The sequence below is a fragment of the Balaenoptera acutorostrata genome, chromosome 2 (genome assembly GCF_949987535.1).
Source record: "Balaenoptera acutorostrata chromosome 2, mBalAcu1.1, whole genome shotgun sequence".
Classification (NCBI taxonomy): Eukaryota; Metazoa; Chordata; class Mammalia; order Artiodactyla; family Balaenopteridae; genus Balaenoptera; species Balaenoptera acutorostrata.
The window spans coordinates 56,750,296-56,769,415 of NC_080065.1; the positions used below are offsets into that span (position 1 = coordinate 56,750,296).

Below are 19,120 nucleotides of genomic sequence, written 5' to 3' on the forward strand. Positions count from 1 at the left end.
GTTGTGCCTTTTAAATAAGGTGACTGTGCTTTTCTGCTATAATGTTCAGAGACACTCTTGGTATTGGTCATTTTTTGACAGGCTGTGTCATCCGTGCACCAAACCCCCCAAACAACGAATCAGTTGAAGAGATACTTACTGTTCCTGAACCAGGCCCCTACTCCTCATGGCAGTAAATCCTATAACTTGTTTGTCAGGAGCCCTTAAATATGTCCAAGGGATGTAGCCCTGGCGGTGATGCAGCTGCTACTCTCACCTGGAACCACTTCTTGGGGAGATAAGTCTGCTCTGGCATCACACCTGTGTGTCTGAAACTGAAAAGCATCTGGAATCTTTCTTTCCCGCACCTACCTGTTTGATAGTATTATTGAGTCAAATGCATAAAGAATTCTCAGGCTGGTCTGACCATGGCCTTAGGGCAATATCTATCCAGCCCAGAACACTCCATTTTAGACAGCTCACACTGTCAGAGAGCCTAGGTTCTGAAGGAACTTGGATTCTTCCCAACCAAATGAGGGTGTGGGAGGGCTGTGTCCATTCCCCAGGTCATGGGCCCGTATCTTCAGTTGAGTGATACAGAGAGGGAGGTGGAATTTCTTCCCTCCCTTCTCAGAGTAGAGGTTGTCACAGCCTGTTTGTTATTGGGGGTTTCCTGGATTCATGGAGTTTGGAAATATATATCCTGAAGATCATCTCTAGATACATCTACTTACAGGTCTCACAGGGCTGGAACTGCTTTCTATTTATTAAGTAGATTCAGGAAGGTGAAGAGCAGGTGTCCCTCTCTCCGGGTCAGTGTACGTGGCCGTTGCTTTCTCTTATTATACAGTGAACAGTTCTGGCTCTGTGTCCTTTCGTAAGGACATGAAGTGTATGCTTATAGTATGACTCTTCCCCTTCTGTGACCTCCCTTAACTGCTCTACATCCTTTTCCTCCTCTAAGTGCCACATTAACCCTGTTTCTTACAGCACTGATCAGTTTCCCTAAATCTGCCCTTTTAAAAGGACCTCTCCTTTCCCAAGTAGCCCGATCCTTTTTCCAGCCTCACTGAGGGTGTACCCACTGTCCAGGGGAGGGTGCCTTGCCCTCATCCTCAGCTGGACGTGCCTGAGCCCTTGGAACAGCTCTCCTGCCCAAGCTTGGCTGCTTCTCTGCACATTTGCTGACTTTGTTCGACAGATCATTCATTTTGCATATTTTATCCCAGCTGCTTGTTCTGATTACATTGTAACCCAGAGGACTTCATCATAACCTTTCCTTTATATCAGCTTCTTGCGTCTATCAAAGAGTAAAATCCAGCTTTGAGCCTGTGAATGAGCATCTTGGAGCTCCTAGGGATAGGATGTTTGGTACCACTTAGACAAAAGAGAGGCTGAATGGTTTCAGACTCTTCCCTTAAATCCATATCATGGTAGAAATTGTCAACACAGAGGACTTTGGGTTTTTGCTGCATTGCATCTACCTTGCCAGTTTAGCATGGCTCTGGTTTGTTGGTTTGCCCTCTCATGGGAACACTTTTAAGGTTTCTCTTCCACCTCAAAGCCCTGCATGGGCCCATAACTCCCTGAGTTCTTGGGGAAAGGCACCTACAGACTGACTCTCAGGCCTAGACTCTTTTTTTTTTTTTTAATTTTTATTTATTTATTTATTTATTTATGGCTGCATGGGTCTTCGTTTCTGTGCGAGGGCTTTCTCTAGTTGCGGCAAGTGGGGGCCACTCTTCATCGTGGTGCGCGGGCCTCTCACTATCGCGGCCTCTCTTGTTGCGGAGCACAGGCTCCAGACGCGCAGGCTCAGTAACTGTGGCTCACGGGCCCAGTTGCTCTGCGGCATGTGGGATCTTCCCAGACCAGGGCTCGAACCCGTGTCCCCTGCATTGGCAGGCAGATTCTCAACCACTGCGCCACCAGGGAAGCCCAGGCCTAGACTCTTAAACAGGTCCTGATGCACCGAAAGCCTGGCCTACTTGTGCTGCGTCCCAACGATGATAATGTTGTTCCCTTCATTCCTTTTTGCCTGGACTGCGGCAGACACTGGGTTGTCTGGATGCACACTGACTTTGTCTGCTGTTTTGCTGTAAAGCTCACATTTCCATTGGTAATTGTTCCTTTTTTATGATGGGCTTTGCCTACCTCTCCTCCTCCTTCATTTCCTCAAGGTAGTCTCAATACAGCCGTTCACCTGCTGCTTTGAGGGACAGAAATCTAGGCTGAATAAACAGGGTATTTAAACGAAAATGTGTTGTTTTAAACTGAAGTAAGAATTGCATGTTTTAGAGGCTGTGAGTTTCATAGACCTGCAGATTCTCCATTCACTTCAGGATCCCCTTGCAAGGTAGGATGGGAATTAGTTTGCCTGCTTTATGTTACTATTTGTTTGTAACATCTTTTCCTTTCCCGTTGGATTAAAAATTTCGAGGCAGAAGGGATCAAACTTCTCTTTGACTTATATCTCCTCTATGTCTCACTGTAAAGAAAGGACTACCATTGATTTATAAATGTTGCTGTTTAGTTTTGAAGTGCGCTTTTAGTTTTGTTGAAGTCTAGAGACTCTAGAAGATGCTTGATTTTTAACCTCAGTGGTCAGAAATCTGTCATGTTTTCTTTGGGCTTAAATGATAATGTCCAAACCTCAGTGACACCTAAGTTAATACAATCCTACCCAGGCCATTGGGTAGTTTGTGACTCAGTTCATCACTTTGAGAGAGGTTCCAAATGTATTTTTCTGAGAACCTTGGGATAAAAGGTTATTTTGGTTTTGCTTTGTTTTTTGCTAAATTCACATTACTCAGCAGTTGCAATGAACTGCAGGTACATTCAGGGATCTTTAACTGCTGTAGTTGTCAGAATGCATTGAATTTTTCTGCACACTGCATCTTCTCTTCAGAAACATCTGTAGTGTTTGGTGAGTTTTTCTTTTGTTTTGAGCATGAATATATGTCTTTAAAAAGCATGGAATATGCTTCTCTCCTGCCCTGGCATGTTAGGTATTGGTTAACCCGTACTTACCCCTTTTACAGAAAGCCCAGTTAAATCCACGTTTATTGAGCATCTATTGTTTGCCTGGGCACTGTGACCCAAAGCTGAAAGCCATAGGCATGCCTTCAGTGAAGACATGCAGATGAATCATTGCAAACCAGGGCAATCAAGAAGTATATACCAGGTACAAAGGAGCCGGGAGATGCACCAGATAGAAAACCTTGGAGAAGTTTTGAAGGGTACGTTGGTATTTATCAGACAGGAAGACAAGGCCTTCCCAGGAAGCGAAAGAAATGGTGTGTACGAAGACATGGAGGCCTTGGCAACAACAGAGTTCAAGGGATTATACATAGCTCAGCATTGCTGGAGCATAAAAAACCAGAAGCATAACTCAGTGCTGCTGAAGCATAAAGTTTAAAGAGGCTATATAATAGAGCACAATGGTTAAGAGGGTTGATCTGAAGCCAGTTTACCTGAGTTTGAACCTTAACTCTGTGATATTGTATACTGAGTAAGTTAGCTTCTTTGGACTTCAGTTGCTCTGTCTATAAAGTAGGGACAAGTAAATTACTTGTCTCATAAGATTGGTATAAAGATTAAAATATGTTCATATGTATAAAATGCTTAATGCAATGACTCACATCGAAAAGCCTTAATAAACCCTAACTATTAATACGGTTACTGTCATTACAACAAGGGGATGAGTAGTGGGTAATGACTGAGGAGGAGTGTTGAGACACTTGATATTTGTGGGAGCTTGGCCTTTATCCAGTGGGAGAGAGACACGTCTAGCAGCACTTGGGGAGTTTAGGTCTGAGAAGAGAGGGTGGGACCTCGAAACCAATGAATAAGTTATTGCGGTAGCCTTTCTAAAGGGTTTTGCAGGCCTGAGCAAAGAATGTGGTGAGATTACGCCTTGAGAGATATTAAGGATATAAAATTGGGAGAAGGTGATGAGCTATTGGCTCTGAGGGATGAAGAAAGATACCACAATGGCCCTGGGGGTTTTACTTGGGGAACCAGGGAAACAGAGAATCACCTGTACATATAAGACACAAGTACTTGTACTCGCCCCTTGTGTCCCCAGAGGCTCCTTCATCCACATTTATTGAGCACCTGTTGTGTGCTAGTACCGTGGAACATCCATTCCTTCATTCAGCCGGTACCCACAGCACCAGTGTCCTGTGCTGGGCCAGGGATATAGAGGTAAACCCGACAGAATGCTTGGGCCTCACAAATAAACCAACGTCTAAATAAGTCAAGTGGTGGTCACTGTGTTCTGAAGGCTGTAAGCAAGAGCTGAGAAGAGAGAGTGACAGTGCGGGGGCTGCTTTAGATCATGTGGTCGGGGAAGGTCTTTGAAGAGGTAATATTCAAGAGAAGATCTAAAGGATGAGAAAGAGCCGTCGGCGGGAAGACTTCGGGAGCAGGCATCTGGGAACAGCCAAGGCTCTGCAGCAAGAAAGAAAGAGCCTCAAGGCAGGCAGCTGGATGGTAGGTCCGGGGCACTCAAGGAGGCTGGACCAGAGATAATAGGCTTGGGAGTCCTCATTAGGACCATGAGAAATATGTTAGATTAATCTGTGGGAGAGCTAAAGATGCCCCATTTAAGGAGTGGGCAGAGATGCAGATAGGAACCGGAAGGGAGACGTGGAGGAGAGTCCTGTAAGAGGGAAGGAAGCCAGCAGAGTGTTCTCACAGAGATCCCAACAGAATGATCAACCGTCGCTCCACAGAGATGAACCGTGGTGTGCATTGTGTCTGACGACTGGGGAGTCCTGGTGACTTCAGCGTGAACCCCGGCAGCAGAGGGATGGGGTCGGGGCGGCGTGAGGAGCCAGGACAGCAGGAGTGAAGTGAGGCATTGGAGACCATGGGTGGCAACCACCCTCTGTGGGTAGCTAAGCACAGCAGCGACACATCCTTGTGTACCAGCCTCTGCACATTCGCAGCTGGCCTGTCGGCCCTCTGCCCTGAATCATATCCCCTTACTCAGTGTTGCTCACTTTACTGTCTGCTTCATCACCCAAATAGGCAATGACAGCTTCCTTTCCCCTCCCCTCTGGAAGCTCAAGTTCTTTCCCCGGTCTCCTGAGTATCTCCTTTCTGACATGTTTACAGTTGGAGCTGCTTCGAGTGTCTCTAGCCCCTACCTGCCCCCTCGTTGACTCTGCCTAAGCCTGAACCTGAGCCAAGTACAGATGGAGGGAGGGCACGCGGTCCACCCCGCCCCTCCAGCCTATTCCACAAGCGGCTGAAACCTGGCACTCACATCCGCGCTCTCATCCTCTCTACGCCTGACCTGCAGGCTCTGCCCTTCCTGAGTCTTTGCACCCGTTTCCTCCCACTCCTTGCTTTGCCCAGGCCTGTTTCATAACTGCTTCCTTTCATCCTTCTCCTTTCTTCATGCTCTGGACTGCATTTTCCGCAGGTGGGACAGGCCTGCCCATCACTGCGGGGCTCGCCCTTCCATCCTCTCATCTTGTCATCCTCTCGTCTTGTCTCTAGTTAGCTCTGACATCTTAGGCACTGGTGCCTAAGGCCCTCACTCCTGCACCCCTCCCCCAGCCTAATAAGGGAGACCCCTGGGGGAGAGGAGAACGCTGAGACCCCAGGTTAGGAGCTCCCAGCAGCTCTCTGAGTGACTTGTGTGCAGAACCTGGCTGCCCCACACCAGAGCAGCGTGTTCTCCGGGTCTTCAGGCTGGCCAGATGCACAGGATGTGAGCCGGAATGTGCACATCTCAGAAATATTGCTTTAAGCTTCTAGTGGGAGGTTTACAACAGGAGATGACAGATCATTTGTTTTGCCCCTTGAATTTGTAGGTCTTTTGTTAGGGGAGAGAGAAGCAGAAAGAGGGAGGAGGAAAGGAATGAGAGAGAAAAATGTGTGAGACCTTAAAAAGTAGATTTCAAGAGAAGTCCATTAAAAACAAAGCTTTAGAATATGGAGCATATGCTCCCTGGGGACGCATGGGCTGTTTGTTGCTCTACCTGGTCGACACTGGAAGGGGTATATGTGTGTCAGTAAGTTCACAGTGAGGGGGGTGAATGTTATATGCTTTTATGGCTCTGTTTGCTTCTCTTTACGCATATATCCTGTTATCAGAAGCCCAAGTGATACTTTTAAAACAGGGGAATCGTAAGCCTCAAGATAGAGACCATCTGCCTTCTGGGCTAAAAACTGACAGACGCTGGAGTTGAGAAATCTCCCCTGTGTGGAGACAGCTCATGAAGGAGAAGGCTTGGGGTAGGGCTTTATTCGGAAGACTCTGGGAGCGTCCTCCTTGTATAGGCTGAGATGGAAATAGGCTGGTTTCTCAGGGACCTCAGGACTAGAGAGGCTCTGAGCCCCTGCCTCACTCTCCAGCACACCCATCTCTCAGTGTGAGTAAGCACGCACAAAGCTATTTTTAATCTGAGCTGTCTTCACTACGTGTAACCTAGTCATTTGGGAGTGACATCATGGTAACTGAGTAATCCCTTTGAAAGTTAATAGGAGATCCAAGATAATAAAATGGTCCTGGGGCTACCTGGATGAAAGTAGGCACAGGGTGTGTGTAAAACCATTTATTAAAAGCAAAGTCAACCTCCACTGGTAGAAGCCTTGGATGTTGAGCAGCACACTTGGTTTTAGTGACCCGTGGCACATTTTGTAACTAGAGGAATATCTCTAAATAAGAAGTTCACGTGGTTATTAATACTTGTTCTGATACTTTATTTTCTTTCCTCTATCTTGGTAGTTAGGAAAGTTCCCTTGTGAACTTGGCTTTAAATTCTGAAAATATTGACCTTAAATCTTATTAATAGCATGAGAAGACCAGTGGGAGTTTTAGCTACACTAATGGTTATTGGATATGTTTGTTAGAGAGGTAATTATAGCAATATCAAACTGAAACATCATGTTGTTTTGTTTTAAAGAAAAAAGGCCCAAGCAGAGGATTTAGGCTTTGATCAACATTTGAAGGTAAAGTAGATTGGTAAGAAGAATAGACAGTCATTAATGTTTATCTTATCTTAAGCTCCTCCATCACTTGCTTTATTATAGAACCTGGGGACTTTCTACAATCTGCTGACTTCAGAAGTTACATTTATCAGTGATTCTGATTTTGTTACAGTTTGGGGTTTCTTGGGAAACTAATTGCAGGCAAAATCCATATATCTATCTATCTATATCTATCTATCTATCTATCTATCTATCTATATATGGAGCTCCATGTCTTTGGAAACTTTCTAACCTGACATGGAAATTCATATAGGAGATAGCTTTTGGAGATAATGTTTTAGGTTCTGAGTGAATCACCTGGGTGGAGGGAATGAGGAACGGGTGAAACTTGGTGAAGTCTCCTAGGGTGGTAGAATCAGAAAGGGAGGAAAACTGATGGATCCACCAGGCCCATTTTGCCCTGTGAGTGTTTGCTGAAGCTGTTCTTGCCATGCTTTATTCTGTCTAATTTTAAACATTACACTGCATGTTGATGTCTCAGGACCCTGACTTGGACCTTACGACATCTCTCTTGAGAGTCACTATTACATCATCTAGCTACTGCCAGATTTCTTAACCACTAGATCTGAAGAATATCACTGAACCTGTGGCTTGCGTAAAAATCACCGATGTCCCTTTAATATTCCTATCTTTTAAAGTGCTATATGATGGGTATCTTTTAATTAGAAATTATAGTTATTAAATGTTTTACTTTTACAGGTAGATGAAGGGGTTAAGGGGAAAAAGTATGTTTGTCATGGGAAAAGCTGCTAGCTGAATAAAGCACTCTAGGAAATACGGTAAATGAAACCTTTGTTACTGTAAAACAATGGCCATTAAGTGACTATTATGTAATGTTATTTCTTAAGTCTGATCTGGAGTGGCTTGTTGATCTTGGAACTTGAGATATAACTCCTGTACAAATATTACTTTCACTTGGCTAATGTCAAGATTTCTGATACAAAAATTGAAGACTTTTCCCAGTAGATTACCTACGTCAGACACTGAGCATTGGAGATATAGAAGCCACGTCAGATAGTTTATTTTTCTAGGTAAAGGTTAATTTTATCCTCTTGGTATTCTCCATTCTAGACCCACGTATATAAACACAAATTATTTGCTAATCCAAAAAATAGTTCACTGTAAAATTAGCCTACCCTTGCTTAACTGCTCCAAAGGGCAGACAGGTGGCAAGACAGCTGATAGGCACACTCACCTGACTTGGCAGGTTGAATGCATGGCTGTGAATTTGCATTTTCCATAAACGATAGGTCCCCAAGCAAAGGAATTTTTAAGTTTTGATTCAAATGGCCATGGTGGGACAGGTAGAGTATGGGATAGTTCAGGGGTGCTTTAGGTCATAGTCGATGAGGATTCTGCAAAATGAGCCAGTATGTTTATGAATTATAATTTCCTGTATGTTTCAGGATTTGATGTCTGGGGTTAGATGTTTGGACCACAGAATTAGTAAGGAATAAAAGTTACCTCATTTTTACTGTATGACCTGTGAACTTTGTATGTACCATTCTTTCTCAGTAGATGACTCCTGTCAATTTTAGATAAGTTAGCCATGGAAAGCTAGGATTTTTAAGGTGAAAAATCAATAGTGGTTTCTGTAAGCCTCCTTAACATAGGAATCCAGGCTCGAGATCAGAGCTCTGCTTCCTTCAGTGCAGTTCTTGGATCTTAGTGATTTTGATGTCATTTTTACCAGCATCGCTACTGCCAAGATGCCCTCTTGGCAGGCAGACTTCAGTTTTCTCTGAAATTGTAATTGATTACCTATCATTTGACGGCTTCTTTAAAAAAAAAACAAAAAACTCTTTAAACAAGAGAAATTGTGGTTTATTTTAACTTCTGAGACTTAACCTTAAAATTATTCTACCTTTTCATGTAAGACCTAGGGTGATCTTGGGATCAAAAGGTACAAATACTTGAACTGGTTAGATATTAATATGATGCAACTTTCTGATGGCATTCCTCAGGAGGAATACAAACATTCCATTTAATGGGTCCCAGGTTTGAAATCCATAAAGAAAAGCGTTCTGACTCTTGGCACTGATAGACATATTCAGAAATGTTGTATTCAAGCCAGAGTAAATATATATGCCCTTTACACTTTCTTTCAGTTAGCAGAAGTCACTTCTGAACACTTATTTTGGCATTAAGGAAGCTCGTCATGACCTATTGTTCCAGAAAGATTATAGTTCTCATTTTAAGCCAGTTTTCTAGTTCCCATGTAAGTGAAATGCCCAGCCTGGAGCCGAGGAAACAAGCTTCGCTTTTCAAACCTTCCATTCTTTTAGGTGTGTCCCACAAGCAGTGGCTTGTAGCTGCTCCTTCAGCCACTTAACAGGTTTGATTTCAAATCTATTTAATAAGAAACTAACATGTTTGGAGGGGATTCATGGCCCAACATTTATGGATTTTGTTGGGAAGTTCCAGGTGTGTATATATATCTTAAACTCTATGTTAAGGCATGCTAGACTGGAATGATTTTGGTTTGCTTTGCTTTGTTTTGTTTTTGCCTTCTAGTCATAAGATGTATTAGGGATTGGATTGAGAGGGGGCAGCCCCCAGTCCTGAAGGCCATGCAGCTTCTCTTTCAATTCCTTGTCTTTGGCTGCCTTAAAAGCACTAAAGAGAAGTCAAATGTTTATAAACTGGGCCAAAAAATAGAGAAACCAGAAGCCAAGAGGGATTAACCTCTGAAACATGGGAAGTTGATTACATTTAAAAGTACTTGGAGGGGCTTATTTATGAGCTATGTATCTTTGTGTGATCCTTTTTCCTGCTTTGTGGCTCACGGATGAGGCTGAATCACCTTCTGGAACCTGATAACCTAATAACCTAGTTTGACTCTGTCTGACTTCTGTGGGCAAAGCCTGTGGATTTATCGCATTGCCTTATTTATTCATTTATGTACCACATATTTACTGAGTACCTTTTATGTGACCAGGACTATGATTATCACCTGGGAAACAAAGATATATATGCCATGGTCCTTTTGTTCAAGTAGCTCAATCTAATGGGGTTAGAAAGTGATGTTGACAATTACGGTAACGTGTAATAACCAGTAGGAGATCCACCAACATCAGCATAGGAGGAGGGAGAGGAAGAATATCTGTTGAGGTAGTTTGGTGTATGTTGTCTCATTTAATGGTATATGTAATACCTGTTATACAGATGAAAAAATTGAGGCTTAGAGAAGTTAATTAATTGTCCCCAAATTACCAGTAGTACATGGTAAATCCAGATAAAGATGTAACTGCACTATCCTACCTCCAAAGGAAATACAGCTCTAACAATATTCTAATTATTGAAAATAATATTTTTAAAGTAAGATTTTAGTCACTTAATTTTTATCATACAGCAGCCTCCTGGAAATTCAAAGGTATTTGTGGAATATTGAGCCCTGATAATCTTGATCTTTGCTATAGAAATGCCACCTGCTGTCTGAGGGAAGAGAGTGAAAAACAGAAGTAGGTTTTACTTTGTTTTAAAATGCCACCTGCTGATTCTCTTTCCCATTAGTGGAAATTGTATATGTATTCTCCTGTAATTTCCCCATCGTAAAGTATCACAGTTTATAATGGTATTTGAGTGGGCTTGTGCTTTTGAAATTGAGGTTTCACTTATGGTGTAGCACTGAATAGCTGCTATCTTACAGGTCTTTTGAATGAATAACACTACACTGCACCCATGCTTATTTTGCTGAGATTTCTCTCTAGGTATTATGAAATCCTGTGCATTCCTGTGCATTCACATGAGTGTATTTATTATGTACTCATCTCAAAATCCTTGCCGATCTTGTAGTAGAGCATATATAGTTCATTTCATAGAAGGGACAAAAGTTCTTGCATCTTACATGGCGGTACAGTGTGAATGCCAGGAAAGAGCTGTTGGGATTTTAGAGATGAATTGCTTACAGGCTTCTTCTTCACGTTTTGAAACTACAGTAATTTCTCTTGAATATGCTAATACTAACTACAAATATGCTAATGCTAACTACATTTTTAGAGAGATGTTTGATGAGACTTAAATACATATTTAAGTATTTAAGACTCTGTGAAGATCATTGTATTTAGAGAACTAAGACTGCTTTGCTATGCTTAAAACAACTGTATGAGAATAAAGTATGAACAATCTACAACATGGAAAAGGCATAAACATTGCATCCAGAATTCTCTAAACCACAAAAATCCTTTACTGGCCATGTCTTAGCTCTCAGTGGTGCAGTATGTGAGCTGCTTTTGAGAAATGGCTGCTCCTTACTAAGGATGGAGTAAAAAAAAGTCTTTCCTTCAGGTGCTATTTTTTAAATATTTAAGAAGGTGTTTTTCACGGCCACTAATCCAGATTCGTACTGACACAGGGTTTACCACTTTAATTTACTCACTCTAGAAAAAGTCCAGGCAGCTAGATGTGCTTTGTTTTGTTTTTTGTTTTGTTTTTGACACGGTTTGTGGAGATACAGTTTACATACAGTAAAACTATCCTTTATAGGTGTGCAGTTCTGCGAATTTTGACAAATTATCACCACAATTAGGATATAGAAAGTTTTAGAAACTTAGAAACCTTAGAAAGTTTTAGGTCCTTTTTGATTGTTTGATCATGCTAATAAAGGGTTAGAATAAGATGTTTTCTTTTGCTCTCCCTTGTCCACCCCCTGCCTTTTAAAAATTAGCTCCATATTTTATTATGTTTTGCCTAGTTGTGCCCCAGTATCCTTTTTCTATTCCAGGATGCCAGCCAGGATACGGTGTTACATTGTGTCATCCTTTTAAAAAATCATTTTGATGAGGAAGATGGTTAACACATAGTTTGATGACATGGTTGGTAATGTCAAGTAGGTACCAGGAAAAGGCATCGGAGTGAGATACTCGAAAGAGAAGCTTAAACTACATAAATTGTGTGGTCCAGTCTTAGTGTATAATAGTCCCTTTGATGCTACATAGGTGAAGAAGTTTTAAGAAACCAGATAAACAAATTCTACTAGCAGGAAATAGTTATAAATAATTTGGGGTTGTTTATTGGGGAAGGAAACAGAGCCATGAGGTGGAAGATGTGGAAGCTGTGTGATTTAAGACATTGATTATGGTTGTTGGAAAATATAGAGATCCAGAAGGAAGCATGGAGTTTTTCAGTGCAAGTGAAGACAGACCAGCACATGCATTTTACAAAAGATAAATTCAAGATACTTCATTTGCTTTGTAAAATAAGTTATCATGTCTTTTCATTATATTTTAATTTCAGTGGAATATATATAGCTTTGAGAAGAAAATTTAAACTTATGCCTAAGACAAAGAATGGAGAAAATATGAACAGCCGTAAAAAAAACGACCCCAAATTCTAGTGCTCAGATATAACCACCATGAAAAATATGGGGTTATCCTTCCACGTGTTTTTTTCTGGGCGTATGTGTGCACACGTGTGCATGTACAACCACAAAACTCATATTTTATTGAACCTCCTGTTTGATGAGCTTTCTTTTTCCCTTAAAGAGGTTCTTTTAAACAACCACCTTTACAATGATAAGATTTCCGGAAATTTTGAAAAATATTTGTAATGTACAAGAAGATATGGGTGGGGGGTTATTTGTAAAGTTGTGGGGAAGCATTCAAAATCATGCTGTGAAAGCTGCCCTGCTAATGCACAGCCTCACCTAATTGTGGGAGTGTCCACACCGGCTCACTGGGGTGCAGAGTGGGAGTGAGGCCATGGGCACCTGTGATGTCACCTTGGATGGTCTCACATTTTAGGTTCTGTTTTTTTCCACCTATATTCAGATCTCTTTTGAAATGTTCCCTTTAAAAATATTCCTGCTAACTCAGATTCCAATTAACATCTCCCCACAGGCTTAAATGTTAAACCTCAAGATCTAAACTTTATCCCTTATGTGTGTGAGCAGGCTTGCCAGATGGCAGGCCAATTAATATATTTTTGCAAGGTGTAGAAATATTTTTTCTCTATAGGGGAACAATGAACCCATCTGCTCCACATCTTCCTTTCCCCTCTGTCCTTTGGGGAAAATCATCATTTAATTTTCAGAAATAAATTGTGCAACTCTCTAAGTGACACTTTCTGCTTTTTAAGGGAGGTGGTTTTAGAATTGAAACGTTTTCTTACTCAAAGGATGTAAAAAAACCTATGTCATGGATTAAAATATCTGGACATCTAAGTTTCATCCAGGGTACTTTAAGTTGGACATTACAGAATCATATTTTAAAAAACTGATTCATAGAAGCCTTAACTTGGAAGAGGCTTCAGAAACATCTAGTCAACCCCCCTCATTGTCAGATGAGGAAGTTGATGCTTAGGTACCAAAGTTTCAAGCTAGTAAGCAACTTGGAACCTGGTCTCCAGGTTCCAAATTAGGACAACGGTGTTAAAAACAGAATCTTTCATTTCTCAAGGGGAATAAAAGGAGGGAGAACCCTTGAATAAGGTTCAACCAGGAGAAGAAGCACACTCATATTTATCGCCTGTTTCCTCTTGATTTTCAGGCACTGAGCTGTGTGCATCATGCCTATAGTTTCTTTTCATACTCAGTGGCAATTGATATCAACAGGTAATTAACTATTTAGTGCTGTATGTTGCCTCCAACTCAAAGTTCCTGAAGTACCAAGTACCATGTCCTTTTTTTAAGCACTTATAAAGTGTGCTGTCTGGGCATGGAATGAATGAATTACTGAATATGTGAATATCAGTGAGGTTATTTTACAAAATCCTCTCAGGACGGTTTGGAATTCTAGGAGTGTGACCACCTTATAGCTTTGCCATAATCTGACACATTATAATACAGAATTTGCTTCCTTTTCCCTTATGGTTATGAAGGAGTTCAGTACTGAATATTCCAGAAGCTTCTCTTGGGAGGAATGTTTTACCTGTAACTCTGTCTACCAGCATTTTTGCTGTCATAGTCGGGCATAGATTGGTTAATGTTAAATGAAAGAAAGGATTTAGACTTGACTTTTTTTTCTCTTTCCTTCACATTAGCTGTTCTTCCTTATCTGTATTTATCCTAACAGACTCTGTTCATATAGTAGAAAGAGTTCAGACTTTGGGGCAGGGAGACCTTGGTTGGAATTCTGACTCTGTGACAAGCTGGACATGTAATTTCGGCAGGTAAACTTACCTCTAATACTTGGTTTCCTCATCTTTAAGTAGGAAGAATAGCCAACAAATCTTTTTTTGTGCCTTAAATAAGATAAATTGTAAAACATTTAGATCAGGGATAGACAAGATACTTTCTACAGGCCAAATCCAGCCTATCACTTGTTTTTATACATAAAGCTTTATTAGAACTCAGCCACACCAGTTCAGTTAGATATTGTCTATGGCTGCTGGTACTACAACAGTATAATCCAGTAGTTGTAACATGAGACTCTGGCCTGCAAAGCCAAAAACATGTACTGTACTATCTGGACCTCTACAGAAAATCTTTACCAGACCAGGACCTAGGGCAATGCCTCGCAACTATAGGCACTCAATAAATGTTCATTTCACCTTCTTTCCATGGATTATTTCAACTGCAGTCTTTTCCTGTGGCACTCTTTAAAGAAAGGCGGTTCTGGGGTGGCCTTCTCTAGTGATTCTTCTAAAGCCCCTGCCCACTTCTGGAGTCTGGCCAAACCTTGAGCCATGACTCAGGCCAGAACATGCTGAGAGAGGCATCTCCATGGCTCCCACACCCTGATGTGGATCTAGCGTGCCTGGTCTTGCATTGGGTGTCGCGCACGTTACAGGAATAGAGTTGTCTCTAATCCAAGTGTAAATAAAGTCATTGCTCTTTGGATTGCAGCATGTCCAATTTAGTTTGAATTATTTCGCCCAATGAATTAGTAGGTGTGTCCAACCTACACTTCTTAAAAAGCTTCCCAACACAGCCCCTCAAACTGTGGAATTGTTTTCATTTCAAAATACACTAAAAATCATAACACATTATAAATGCTGTCTTTAGCAAAGGACCTTCTGGATTCCTACAGCAGGAGTTTTCTGCAGCGACCCTGGGCTGTTTGAAAGAGGAAGTTCTCACAGGAGTGATAAAATTTGGGGTTTATTTTCTTTTGTGTTTTAAGCCAAATGAACTCAGGGTTCTTCTGCAGTTTTGATGAGGGACACCCTGGTGTGTAATAGAAGACTAAGACGGGGAACAGACTGGTGGCATGTGCCCAGGGAGGACTTAGCAATCGATGGCTACACCCCACCTCCCACATGTGGTTGAGAGAAAGATTGAGGGCCTCTAAAAGCTCTTAAGGGCTGTTAGGCTTTCTTGTTATTTTTTATTTTTAAAAATGTATTGAGGAATTTTTTACAGAATAGTAAAGGGATTTTTAAAACATTTTAACATTCCCTGTGTCTTTAAAAATAACATTGGGAATAAATTTTAAAAGCATTATCTAAAATTTTGTAAAGTCCTCCTTGACTCTCTGCCTTCCTATTCCAGCACATTTTAATGTTTCTAGTGCTTCTGTACAGGCCCGTTAGCATTTATCCCAACATGTCATAATTCTGTATATACTTCTCTGAATTCCCAGCTGATTGTGAACGCCTTGAAGCACAGACTTTGTGCCAGCCTAGTGCCTGGCACATAATAGGCACTTAATAAAGGTTTATTGAATGAAAGCACTCCACAGTGAGCATATCCGAGCATACAACTTTTTCTGTCTTTTGGAGCTATTTCCTTAGGATAAATTCCCAGAAGAGAGATTTCTAGGCCAAAGTGACGTGAACATGTTTATGAATTTTGATACATAGTGCCAAGTAGCTTTTATGTCTACTTGAGGTTCCTTCCAAGTTTGTGACTCTCATATCACATGCTACATTATTGCTAGATTGGCGATCTGGTGTTCCATATTTTCTCTAGCAAAAAAAAAAAATGACAGGAGGGTATATCATTGCCAGATTCAGGTCTGGAATGAGCATTGCATATGCTTTAGGATGAAAAGCTTCTAAAAGAATCAAAATTCCTTCTGTGGAACTTGGGAATTAGAGGGAGGCAGGCAGCAGGGGCGAGGTATAGGGTAAAAGACACTGTTATAGGAGCAAATAACTCCTGGAGTTTTATTACTGCTCTGAACTTTTACTGTGCTGTCATCAATATTTCAGGAAAGCAATTGGATATTTTTTTATTTGTTTTCTCTCCTCAACACATTTAATGTTCAAATGTGAAACATTACTTATTGCAAACTGCTGTTAATGCACATTCCAAGGTCTACTTTTATCAAGGTTTGAAACTGTTTGTCTAATGTATTATGCATTTCCATCTTCAATTGATCTGATTTGTATGTGAAATAAGATTGAGTCTCCATGCTGTGACCTTGGGCAGCACTAGCTTTTTTTGAGTTTGATAATTTCCCCTCCCTCAGCTAGTACTTGGTGGGCTCATAAATGACCACTGATAAATAGCCATATCTACCCTTTGGTACAAAGTGTGCTATTGATGAACCCCTGGAGTCACCTAAATGCCACCTCATAGATGGCATACAAAGTTTGTGGGGACTAGGCTGAATAGAGCAAGGGCATCGTTCAATCAGAAATGTCCTGTGTGGAGATTAGGGATTCTCGTGAATACGAAGGTTCAACAGATATTCCAAAGGATTTATGAGTGTTCTGTGTTCCATATTCCATTGCGTATATATTTTCTTACAGCTCAGCTTCAATCCGTACTCAGAGCTGTGACTTCAGTCTCTGGAAAAAGAGTGAGATAAAAGACTTAGAAAAACTTCTATATGATAGATCTGGATTTCAGCAAGTATCCCTCATCTTTCCCAGCAAACTACAGTCTCTGGGCCTTGACCTAGTTAGACATTTGTAGGAGGGTCTTTGAGAAGCCAACAATTACATGGTGGCACGTGATCACACTTGGGTCATTTCAAGCCGCAGCTGTAAAGGACTCTATGAGCAATGAAGTCACGGGATCTTGTTTCTAGTCACATTTCTGCCACCAGTGAGCTGTGTGATGTTAGCAAGATTTCCTGGGCCCTCTACTGCTTACCTGTTTTTAAAATCCTGGATTCCGTTGGCAGTATGGTGAAGCCTTTGAACCACTTTTCTGAATAATGTTTTTAAGTGCATAAAATAAAATGTATAGAATTATAAAGGAAGCCAGTTATATTGAACTCATCATTAAAACATTAAATATTGGGGATTTTTGTGATTCTTTACTAGCACATCAGATATCAAGATCTAGAGGTGAGTCTACTAAATACCATAATTTTGAAGTGGTAATGAGTATAAATGATTTTTTAATGTATCTGCAGTAACTGTACCATGATATGAAAACATATGTGATTTCTATTGGCAACAAAATCAAAAGGAATGCTAATGCTGTGAATGTACATGAAGGAAATGATACATTTCAGTTTGTGGTTAGTGAAAAACCACAAAACAGTCCAAGTTTGTAGACCCATTAAATTCTATTCATAGGCCTCTTAGATGTCCATGTATTCTGTGGAGGTCAGGAATAGCTAGATCCAGAAGCTCACTGCCATCCCTGGCAGCTTAGACTCTAGTAGTACAGAGAAAGGCTGACCCAGATGGCCTCTTGAGTTTATCAGAACACTGATTTGGGGCACTGGCATAATTAAGGGGATGTTATGCCAGAAAAGTAACCTTTGATTCACCTAGTAATTACCTGATAAGTAAGCAGTGAGAAATTCCCTGTGTTTCATATGTTGCTTTTATTTAGCATGTAGCTAGGAAGCTCAGGAAACAATAACACGGGAGTAGTAGAAACAATTGTCACCCTGGTCGTTTCCCTTTGGAGGGACTCAAAAACCAGGGCTTGTGGGAATGCGACTGTATCCCCGTTCCATGTGCATTAAGCTGTGTCCTCTACTTACATTAGAGGAACCTGTATCTTCCAGCATCTTGCCATCAGAGCATCGCCATCTCTTTGTCATAACCACACGTCTTCCCCTAATTAAGTAGGGCACGAACACACGGAAATCGTGTGCTGCGCCTACCTACTTACCAGGCTGGAATTGTATTGCCCAGCTGGAAAGTAAGATCTTTGAAATAAAAAGAAGTTAAGGAATAGTAGTGATAAAACACTTCTCATTTACTTGTCTTGAAGTTGTTTTCTTTCCTAGACTTTCTAAGTGTTTTAATCATGAAGGTCTAAGTATGTTCTAGATAAGAGGAGTGGCAAGCAAAACTCATCCTGATTCTTTCAGAAAATGGAAGCCATTTCTTCTCATTACTTACCTACCCCCTTCAACTTTGCATTTTGGAGAGAAAATTATTTTTTGGGGGGGGGGAAGAGAACTATAAATGCTTTTACATGTCACACCACTTGCCTAATTCAGCGTCATTTCACAATATTGGTTGCAGGTGGAAAGGGAGATTCTTTTTGGCTTTGCAGTTGCATTATAAATGCCTCTGCATTAATCTGGGTTCGAAATCTTAGTCTAATAGACCTAGGAGTAGAGCAAAGTGTTGTGATTTGATTTGTCCATTTACTTGTGTGAAAGGTAATTCATGTGACCATAAAAATGCTTTGTAAACGTGGACTCATTTTCAGGTTAAAAGATCCTCTACCAAATTAGATAGGAAGTTTGAAGCATAGGCAGTAAGCTATTTTTCCTCCTTCAGGTGTTGCTGTGGATCAATATCTTTTATTGACTTCTAGGGTTTGCATGCAATTTTCTATCATGGTCGTTTATGCTAATCAGCATGAAACAGAATAATTGTAAATCATAGCCCCTTAGACACATTTTTCCCTCCTGTAATACTTGAGACCACAGAATTATGTTCAAAAGAGATGAGAAAAACAATCCATCATTTTTCAGTGACTCATGGAGTTGACACAGATGTGGGTGGTAAGGACTCCTTCCCTCCTTATCTTCGGACTTCACCTTATATTTTAATTCTGAATGCAAATGCAAATGAACTCCCTGTGAAAAGAAATTGGGTTGAAATTAGCCAGTTACCTTTATTTGTGAAAATGCAAATAGATCGTGTTAAATATGAAAAGTAGAATAACTATAATATATCCTATTTTAATGTTGGTACATAAGATTATTAAAAGTTATCTTCATCAGGAAGGCATGTTTATGTAATTATTGTAAATTATCAGAGTTATTGCCCGAAGAAGTGTAAGGATATTTATCTACATATTTAATGATATAATTCAGATAATTAGTATAGAATA

The 19,120-nt window shown here is 40.9% G+C and overlaps 1 protein-coding gene across 11 annotated transcripts in view; it reads left to right on the top strand.

The window, feature by feature from the left end:
- MAST4 (microtubule associated serine/threonine kinase family member 4) overlaps positions 1–19,120 on the top strand; it is a 569,167-nt gene that overhangs the window by 405,611 nt on the left and 144,436 nt on the right. The window contains exon 1 of one of the 11 annotated variants that reach the window (XM_057540000.1): positions 9,343–9,408. The exons of the other annotated variants lie outside the window; for them this stretch is intronic. Coding sequence (XP_057395983.1) covers positions 9,371–9,408 — 38 coding nt within the window. The 5' untranslated portion in view covers positions 9,343–9,370. Of the gene's footprint in view, positions 1–9,342; positions 9,409–19,120 lie in introns of those variants that run through there. 11 annotated transcript variants of the gene reach the window in all.